This window comes from Lytechinus pictus, chromosome 10 (assembly GCF_037042905.1).
Source record: "Lytechinus pictus isolate F3 Inbred chromosome 10, Lp3.0, whole genome shotgun sequence".
NCBI classification, from domain to species: Eukaryota; Metazoa; Echinodermata; class Echinoidea; order Temnopleuroida; family Toxopneustidae; genus Lytechinus; species Lytechinus pictus.
In genome coordinates, this window is record NC_087254.1 from 11,962,569 (window position 1) to 11,972,846 (window position 10,278).

The 10,278-nt window shown below is 37.1% G+C and overlaps 1 protein-coding gene across 2 annotated transcripts; it reads right to left on the reverse strand.

The window, feature by feature from the left end:
- Positions 1-563: 563 nt before the first annotated feature.
- On the reverse strand, positions 564-9,827 carry LOC129269114 (ubiquitin-conjugating enzyme E2 S-like). Of its 2 annotated transcripts, XM_064105347.1 has the most exons (5): positions 9,777-9,827; positions 9,127-9,316; positions 7,246-7,396; positions 6,076-6,266; positions 564-5,219 (listed from the first exon to the last, which is right to left on the reverse strand). In XM_064105347.1, the coding sequence occupies exons 2-5, from the start codon at positions 9,139-9,141 to the stop codon at positions 4,923-4,925; spliced, it is 654 nt and encodes a 217-aa protein (XP_063961417.1). In that variant the 5' UTR covers positions 9,142-9,316; positions 9,777-9,827; the 3' UTR covers positions 564-4,922. The 2 variants fall into 2 exon arrangements, with proteins under 2 accessions (XP_063961417.1, XP_054762545.1); XM_054906570.2 differs by lacking the exon at positions 9,777-9,827 and having other exon boundaries at positions 9,127-9,557.
- Between the last annotated feature and the right edge of the window lie 451 nt (positions 9,828-10,278).

Below are 10,278 nucleotides of genomic sequence, written 5' to 3' on the forward strand. Positions count from 1 at the left end.
TGGATTAGTCTCCCCTAACTTTGAAACAGAAGTTTGTGGGTTCAAATCCCGGCCATTGCGTGGTGTCCCAGGGGGGGGGGGCCAGTCAAATATATTGCTGTACACATGCATGCGTGACCCCAAAAACATGTTTAAAGGGGTGTTTTTTCAGTTTGGACGCGGGCCGCGCACGCGCGTGGACTTGTTAAGGGTATAAAAAACACTGACTTTCAAAGAAAGGGTGGTTTTGAAAGACTGGTCAATGGTCAAATGTATTTAGGGTATGTTTGTTTTCCAAAGCTTTTTTTTTTATAAAGACTAGCCAAACATGTTTAGGGTATGTTTTTTTCCCTAGCTTTTTCCCCCCGAGGTCATATTCTGGCGAAAACTTGTTTTGGGGCCAAAATGTGTAAATAAAGCCTGCGAAAAACTTGTTTAGGGGGTTATTTTGCACACATAGAAAAACTCGTTTAGGGTGTTTGGAAATAATTTCGTCACGCATGTGTACATGTGGCCATGTGGTCATGAGACAAAGATGCTTTCATTTCACTCTGTACACAAAAACAACATTAAAAGACCGTATGTACCATGTCATAAAAAATGCTTTATTTCATAGCATCACAAATACCAGTAACAATATTGCATCAATTAACACGCACAATACATGAAACACGACATAATCAGTATGCAATGGTTAGGAGTGTAGTCTCTCTCTCGCCCGGGGGGGCCAGTCAAATATATTGCTGTACACACATGTGACCAAAAAAACGCGTTTAAAGGGGTGTTTTTTCAGTTTTGGACGCGGTCCGCGCGTGGACTCGTTAAGGGTATCAAAAACGCTGATTTTCAAGAAAAAGGGTGGTTTTGAAAGACTGGTCAATGGTCAATCGCGGGGTCAAACGTATTTAGGGTATGTTTTTTCCCCAAAGCTTTTTTTTTTAAGACTAGCCAAACGTGTTTAGGGTATGTTTTCCCCCCAAGCTTTTTCCCCGAGGTCATATTTTGGGGACAACTTGTTTAGGGGCCGAAATGTGTAAATAAAGCCCGCGAAAAACTTGTTTAGGGGGTTATTTTGCACACAGAGAAAAACTCGTTTAGGGGGTGTTTGGAAATTCCTTGGTCACGCGTGTGTACAGCAATATATTTGACTGGCCCCCCCGGGCTCTCTCGTTTATGTACAACTTTACAATTAGTGATATACACATGTAGAATACTGGAGGGTGAGATTTCATCTTAAAAATGCACATACATGTAGACACATAAAGATGTCAATTTTTCTCCAGACATGCAAATGATTTTCAAAAGAAATGGGAGGTAAAGTCAGGGATTTTTTTTCTTCTCATATTTAGCTTGAAAAGTTTGCTTTGGAGGGTTGTGGTCAGTCGCTTCCTTGTAGTTCCTGCCAAAATAATAAAAAAAAATATTTTGAATGACTAAAAATATCCCAGACCACTGGAGAGGTCACCATTTCATGAAGTGTCCACACTAGCTGACATAATCAGTGAAATTTCATGTTTTGGTTGGCTGAAAAGCACTGGTCTCTATCTGTTACCAAGTAACCATGGTTACTGTCAGACAATGACAGCTTGTCAGTGCTAACTCTTCGTTGGGCAAGTATAAGGGCAATATGACAATATTGATTGCAAAAGAAACGATACCAGTTTAAATTGCCCTTTCTGCAGCCAACATGTGCATATTTTTAGGAGTGGAATAAGGGCGTGCTCGATATTGCCCTTCCAATGGCCAAAATTGGCATTTAGGGGCAATTTAAACTTTTATTATTATCAAATTTCTGCAAAAATACAGTAATTATGGTAATTTCGAAGACATAACCAGAATGAGTTCTCAATAATCTATCAGAAAATGTAAAAAAAAAAAAAAATCGGATAATATTGGCCATATTGCCCTTTACTTGTTGAACAACTTACTAGCTTCATAAAATGGTGCTCAGAATTCCCAATATGTATGTCCATTGAAATTCTTGAAGGCTTCCGTGATGATTATCTACACTTACATCAAATGTTTCCTAAGAAGCTGTTCTCTAAAAAGTATGTTTGGTTTTGTAAACTGGCTTGAGCTCAACAAAAAGTTGTGTTTATGATGAAAAATAAATGAATTACAATGTAATTTACATGTAAAGTAAATCACAATGTTAATAACAATGTAGTTTCCAGACATTTATACAAATGTGCACCTACCAATAAGAACATCACAAAGGTAAGATCAAAATATACAACTATATATTTGATTAGAATAAGATATGTTATTATCATGGGGTTTGGAGATAACTTAAGATCATATATGAGTTTTAAGTTACCTTCTTGAGATGTACTTGTTGTGACTTCAATCCCTGACCTTGCACCAGTATTATTTGAAAACAATGTTTAATCTAAATTTGTCACAACATGATTCCATAGCCAGGAGACAGGGCCCTGGTAGTGTGAATCTGGAGATGGTGCACATTTACATGAATGATTTCCACGGCCAGGTGAGCGTTTCATAAAGCTGTTCGTAAGTTAAGAGCGACTGGTGACCCTTGTGGTAGATGGTATACACCAAAATGTTCATTGGTGAAGGTTTAGCGCGTAAGCAAGGATTACCAGTCGTTCTTAAAGTTGCTCGTAACTTACAAACAGCTTCATGAAACGGCCCCCAGGGGGTCATATTTGTAAATCATTAAATCAGAAGTATTCATTTCATCATTCATTAAATGCAAGTTAAATAAAAAAATAAAAAACTGTCATGCAGGAGTCTGTTCAAGTTGATTCTCTTGGGACCAGAGAAATTTGTTTGATTTTATAGGCAGAGTTATCTGTACATGTACCGTGCAAATGGAAGAATTTTCTCGACCTATATGTAGTGTTGCAAAGGGGAATGATGCCAGAAAGTTTGGTTGGAAATACCAGAACTTTGCAAGTTTGCAATTGACAGAGTACAACAATTCAACAAAAGAAAATTAATTCATACTTTCTGTTGCAACCAGTGTTTCCACTGAATCCCAAATTTCCCGAAATTCGCAGACATTTCCTGGAATTTTAAAGTTTGATTTTTAACAAAAATCAGGCAATAATACAGCGAGCCTAAATTTGGTCCAAGTGACCAAAATCAGGGAATTTAACATTTTTTTTGTTCACGCCCTCTTTAAAAATAGGAACAAAATTACGAAGTGCGAGCGCGGAGCTTGAGCGGAAAATTTTGAGCTACGTATTGAGGTCAACAATTCTTTAAATATAACATGAATATTAAAAGTTGCAACGTTTAATTGTAATTTTCAGATTACCCAGAATACCTGGAATTTTTCATTACCTGAAAATGATCCGGATTACCCGGAATTTGGGTAGTTTCCTTCTAAGAGGAAACATCGGTTGCAACAAACAGGCTAGCAATCAATTTAAAATTTGCAATAATTGCAGGATTTATAATTGATTTTGGAACCGAAAATTTAACTTGCGACATCCCCTTGGTGCATTCAGCATCCTCCGAGTTGTTCTGTGTTTAATGAAATCCCTTGTACAAATGACTATAAAGTGGGATTATAAATAAATACAATCAACGAAACAATACAATGACACTCAAACATTTTCATCACCCTCCTCACTTGGTCTTAATTTCAATTGTGCGATCAGCAATGCCCTTTTGGCGATCAACAGGTCTGACAACCTATATAACTTCAATCAGCATGAATTTCTTCTTGTTAATAATAATTTAAAAAAAATAAGATTAACTTTTTCAATAATATCATGTATCCCAGAGTTTTACAACCAATAGAGGGAACTTTTTATAAAACTTCACCTAAAACAAAATGCCATAATTTTCTGACAAAGTTGCTCTCCGTTGATCAAATTGCAATATTTCCGTAGCTTATAACGGTACCTTGTAACTTGTGACCAATAATGACGACTTCCATGGATATGGGCCCAGGGGGTAATGTGACACAAAACTTAGTGACTGATTTTACTAAACTAAAAAAAAAGTTTGGAAATCTGACTTTGATCGATAATCCCTCCTCGGTTTTAGTGAATATTAATGTGTGATTGATACCAATGAAAAGATCATTTAATTAACTATAAAATGATACCCTACATGATATGATTATGGTTCACATGGAGGTGCAGTGCCTTGAAATGTGGGGCAAGGTCAAAATTCAAAAGTTGCAAAATGACAATATTGAAAGTCACTGCTCTTTTTTCTGTGGTGATGAGTGAGCTTCTCAGCGGTTTCTTTTGTTTTCGTGCACCCTAACATCAACATTAACATGGAGATATGTGAGATAACATGGTTTGAGTCATGGTTTGAAATACCCATGGCCCATGCATGTTTGTTTGTTTGTTATGTGTTTGCTTGTGCAGAGGTGTATTTGATTCCATGGGTATCATTTCAAAGAGAATTAAATGATCTTTTGAATGATATCAAATATGCATTGTGCAAAATTGGAAATTGGGAGAAATTAATGGCCAAACTCAGATTTCCAAACTTTGTTTGAGGAGTTTATTATTATTATTTTTTTATTAATTTTACATTGGGGTCAATGCAAATACGCAATCAATCACAAAAAATGTTATATCAATTATCAGCTTTCTGTTATGGAGCCTACAGAGGTATTTAACATCATAATTATATCCAACCATGTTGAATGATTAGCAATTATCTCTCGAGATGGTATCAAAATCAAGAAAAGTATGTTGAGCTTATAGCACCTGTCTTTGGAGAGAACTGAATTACAACCAAAATGGATTATTAGAAGATCAATTTCCCCTCTGAGGAATGATTTCAGGCTTTCCTGTTTGTGCTTAAAAGTGTTTAAAAATTGAACAATTTCATAGATTGAAAATTCACATAGTATTAGTAAGATAGGGTCTTCTGTATGTATACACACTGTACAAGAAAAAAAAAAGATAAGTTAAAAATTTTCTGGGAAATTGGCGATTTCAATTTGGCATACATCATAATCTCTTCAATGTCCTCTTTTTGTCTTTTTTCTTCTTCTCCGCTAAAGCCACCTTCTTGTCACCCGCATGCTTCTTTGCGGCTGGTCCGTGCTGTGAATTAATGCCCGACGTGGAGGGATTTGAATCCTCATTCTCCCGCGATTCTTTGGAGGTGCGGTGCGGCTGGGCGTGGATCTCGGTCATCATCTTGGCTCGTGAGAAGTACGTGTCATACTGTTCTAGAAGCAGCTTGCCCGCCTCTTCGTTTAACGCTGACTCGGGGTTGGGGTAGATTAGTAGGCATTTGATCGTCTGGAAGAAAAGAGATAAATGTATTAAGAATAAAGCATGAGTTTTTGACGAAGTACATGTATACTCTGCATAAGTCAACCTTCTTCAGGTAAAATAAATGCATGAGTCCCTAATTTTTTGCGATTCATAAAATGGAAAATATTGATAATTTATCACCATCATCACCACAATCATCATCTTTACCATCATTATTATCATCATATTACCATCACCACCATGGCACCATCATCGTCATCATCATCACCACCACCACCACCATCATCACCACCATCATCGTCATCATCATCACCACCACCATCACCACTACTATTATCACCACCACCACCATCATCATCATCACCATCATCATAATTTTAATTCTTAAATTTCACTAGCAGTTTTGGTCATAGACAAAAATATTGCATCACCATTATGTACAGTCCTATGTAAAAACTTGCTAAATATACAAAATAGACTTTAATAGCAGTCATAGCCTACAATAAATACATAGCAAATTGTGATGTAATAAAAGAAAAATTATTCCCTGCATTTTACATATGTACATGTATATATATTTAAAAAAAAATGTGGGGAGACGACATCATCAGGTCGCTCATTATATACAAATAGAACGATTTCACTAAAATAATGCAAAGTTATGAAATGTCACAACTTTGTTATAAAGTCCTCATCCATTTTTTTTCAGTGCTTTTTATGATCTCATTTTACATGTCATAACTTTGTTATTCTAAGTCCAATTTTAATGAAACTTTCAGTGCATTGAATGGTACTGTAAGTAGGGTATGTCTGATTTTACTCTATCTGTACATCAAATCATATTATTTTCAGCCTTGAGTAGTCTTTGACCGAATCTTACCAATAGTAGATGTTTGATACCCATATCAGCCTTCCAGTCTCTCTTGAGTGTGTTGACACAGATCTCTCCGTTGCTGGCTACGTTGGGATGGAACACCTTGGTGAGGAAGAAGCCTTTAGGAGGAGCTTTGGGGAAGTCTTTTCCTAACACCAGCTTGATTCGAAACTGCCCAGCTGCATAGGGTGTTCCAGCTGCATGGTGTTAATGTTTAATATCAATGATGTCTTTAAATCAATTCAATCTCAGTCTTTGACTATTATTAACATAAGTTTAATTTAAAACTGATTTTCAATAGACCTAGCATCAAGGCATTCATACAGATTACAGAATATCATTATTCATATCGATGGCGTCTTTAGATCAATTCAATCCAAGTCTTTGCCTGACAGTCTGACACCACCTTGATTTGATACTGGCCAGCTGCATCTATAGGGTGTTCCAGCTGCAAGCCATTAATACAGAATATCAATGATGTCTTTAAATCAAGTCAATCCAGGAAATGGCATACAGGATACAAGCTTGTGGATGCACCATCAAACAACAAAATCAATCCACTAAAAGGCATTGGTTAACATTGTTTTGACTTCTAGAACATCTAAGCTGCAAATTGCCATTTGTAAATAACATGTGTCTATGGTATGTTGTAAGAATGAAGCCCTGAATAAAAATACACCCTAAAATCATTATTTAGTGCTTAACAAATGTGAAAAATAAAGTGATCACGAACGCTATCTATATTCCAATTTTATTCCATATTCTAGTATTACATTAACCTCCCCCAAAAGATTAATTGAATAATGATTTTTCAGTCACAGATATCTTGTGTCTGCAGGAATTCGATCGTTTTTATTTCTTCATTGCTGTTTTTTAAAATCCATATGAACAATATTAAAAACAAAACATATCATAAGCCATTCGATGCCCTTTCGAGAGGCATGGATGCTCCACATATTGGCCGTGGACATATCTTGTGACCGTTTCCATTTCCCCATTTGCAATTTATAGAAAAGTGCCCAATAGAAGTGTGGCCTTGCCCAACCCTTAAAAAAAAAAATCCCCTAGAAAGGAATTGAACTTTAATGCTTGTATGTGAACTGATAAAGAAGGGGAAAGGAGAAAGAGGGGGGGGGGGGGGGGTGAGGAAAATTAAATTAGAATACTATAGCTTACATGGTCCTTCAATAACAGCATGAATGTCAGTGATGTCTTCATCACTAGGAAACACCTTGATGCCTTCAGGCGGAGACAACTTCAGATCTGCAATCTCCTTCACTATCTGTCGGATTACATGGGGAGAGAAATTTTCCACGTTGGATAAGGTCTGTGAGGAGAAAGAGAAGAAAAGAATGCACAGGCTTATATAAAGTTAAATATGCAGTGACAGTATCTGCTTGAATTTTTGAATGGGGGGGGGGGGGGTAAGTTCCGGCAACAGATTCTAGGAATATTATTCAATCCAAATAACACATACATACATTTGAACTTTCTTTTAAACTGATTTAAGGCCCATTCTCTCTGTATTAATTTAAATTGTATTAAAGGCCCTCTATAAACATTCTAACACATTTAAAAAAAATAAAAATCAAGTGATCAATATTAAGTAGTGACTACAATAAGCCTAAAAACATCACTTTGATTAAAATTCTAGGAGATCTAGTGTTATACCAAAAATGAATTAAAAATAGCATTTTTTTTTGGGGGGGCTCCATTATTATTTGAGGCAGTTTAATAGACCTGCTTATTCATCTTTAATCATCCTCCTACTATATCTATGCCTTTTCTATTAAAACGAGACCCTACTCAAAAGAACTAGACTCTAGTCTTGATCTTTTTCTCACTCTCATCACTTTCCTTCATTCTTTCTTCGTTTAAATTTAGGCTAACCTCATAGAGTATAAGCCTACATTCATCCAATTTTTCTTTCTGTTTTCTCCTTTACTCTTTAGAAATAAGTTCATCTGTTGATCTCTTTTTCTCTTCTCTTGTCCTCCCCTTCATAATTTCACCCAAGTCCTACTCATTCTCCTCCTCTGCTCTCATCTAAGTTATATTATTAAGTTCTTCTCCTCCTAGACCAGTCTCTGTTATGTTGGCTGTTCCGCTGAACTCCGTTGGCTCCACTCAGGCACTCACCAAATACAGACACCAAAGTTCTAGCCCGATCTATACAGGGACTCAATGGCCATATGTTTATGTATTAATGTCAGATAAAACAGGGAAGTGAAGTTGCACGACAGCCGAAGTAAGTCACTGTTTTTTCCCCTTTTAAGTTTATTTTTCCTGTTTTGGTGCATTTCTTGTCAGGCCAAAACAGAATAATATTCTTTATTTTGGTACAGTTATTTTTATATATTTTTATGAAATAAAGACAAAAATCAATGAGCCACGTCGGGGGGATTTTGCATTGTTAACCCCCTAATGGTGGCTGCACGATAGCGAGCCGTCTGTGTACGAGGAGAAATAAAAATAAAAAAATGTTTAAAAAACTCCTCGAAACAGACGGCTGCCAGCTGTCTATTCTCCTCCTCGGCACGCTCGGCCGGCCTCCCCCTCCTGGTCTTCTTCTTCTTTCATCTCATGTTGTTCTTCCCCCGATATTTGAGGATCAGCGGCTATCCGCAGGTTGGTTAAACTTGGCATGCTTGACTTCTTTTATAAATTATTATTGAATATGATGAAATTTCTTCATTTTCTTTTTCATTTCTCATCCATAATAATAAATTCATTCATGTTCTTCCTCTTTTTCTTAGTTTAAATTCTGGTAAACTGACATACCAACTTAGCTTTCATATAACTTTAGATTTGGCCTATAATTTTCAATTAATAGGGGGCGTATTGTTGTTCAAGTCCTGAATTCAATGATGAAAGTCACACAATTGAATTACATACACAACACTTGTATTGGCAATGCGTGTAAAATGTTAACCGTATTTTGACAATCGCCGGTTTTCAAGTCATCTCAACTAAAATCATGTTCTACATTCCTACTCATTTTCTAAATTGTATAATCACGTAAAAATTATACTGAAAAATATAAGCATCTTATCTTACCCCAGAAAGTGACATACTGAAGATTGGTTTCCAAAATCCGTCAAAAACCAGTGTATTTGCCCAGGATAAAATTGGTGATCGTTGCAAATACGAAAAACAACAGCAGCTGGGTCATAGCAGGTCATCGCTATTACGAATGGACCAATCCAGGCGCAGCTTTCAGTGCAGATTGATTCACACTTCCGGGTTACTGTAGCAGAAGACATTTGAAGCCACATTTACCATGGAATTGAGTGGATAAATTGTCTTTTATTATCCAGTTGGTGGAGTTATATGTACACAATGCATACATAACGGTAGATATACATGTATATGAGAAGTATTTGGAATAATATTGACGGATTTATTCATTCGCTCTGTTTCCTGGATATTTACATGGCTTTTTACTAAAAATTGGATTGTACACAAAGTGATGTCATCGACAAAAGTGGGATCGGTGATTAATCCGGGCATCTGACATGGCGGCCGTGTATTGCTAAGCAGAAACTGCACAGCACAAATGAGGAAGGGTAAGTTTCGGTCGTGTTTTTTGCCGATTCTCATGTAGTTCAATTTGTAATTTCACTTGTGCCTACTTTTTGGTCAAACATGTTGTATTCTTACCCCAAAAACCTGAGTTATTCTTGTAAAATATGGAAAAGAAAACTTACTTGCAGATGATGGAGCTGATCATTGCCTTGGCGCTGGCCTCGACGCGACGTAGGCCGATCAGCTCAGCTCAGCCAAAGTTCAGCCCTGCGAGCGCAGGCAACAACAGGCAGCAACACAGTGCCAGTCATCGCGGCCCCGTCCTTGCCCGTCCCTCTTTCTGCCTGGGACTGGTCCTGGCTCTGGTCCTGGCCCACTCACACAAGCATGCGAGGCCTGGCTGCAGCTATGAGTCTGACATGGCCCATGGTCGTCCTACTCCCAGTTACATTTAATTTACACAAGTGTCGGGGGGGGGGGCTGTTTGTGGCATAAACTTCTTTTTCATTTTGTAATGACTGAGTGTTACTTACTAAATTACTGTTGACGTTGTGCCAATTGGTGATTAAGTTAGATCTAACTGTTAGTACTTCATCGAGTGTTAGATCTATAGTGCATAAGAAAAGTTTACCATCTTTATGAAAATCGCTCTTATTTATGAACAGCTTTATGTTATGATTAAAC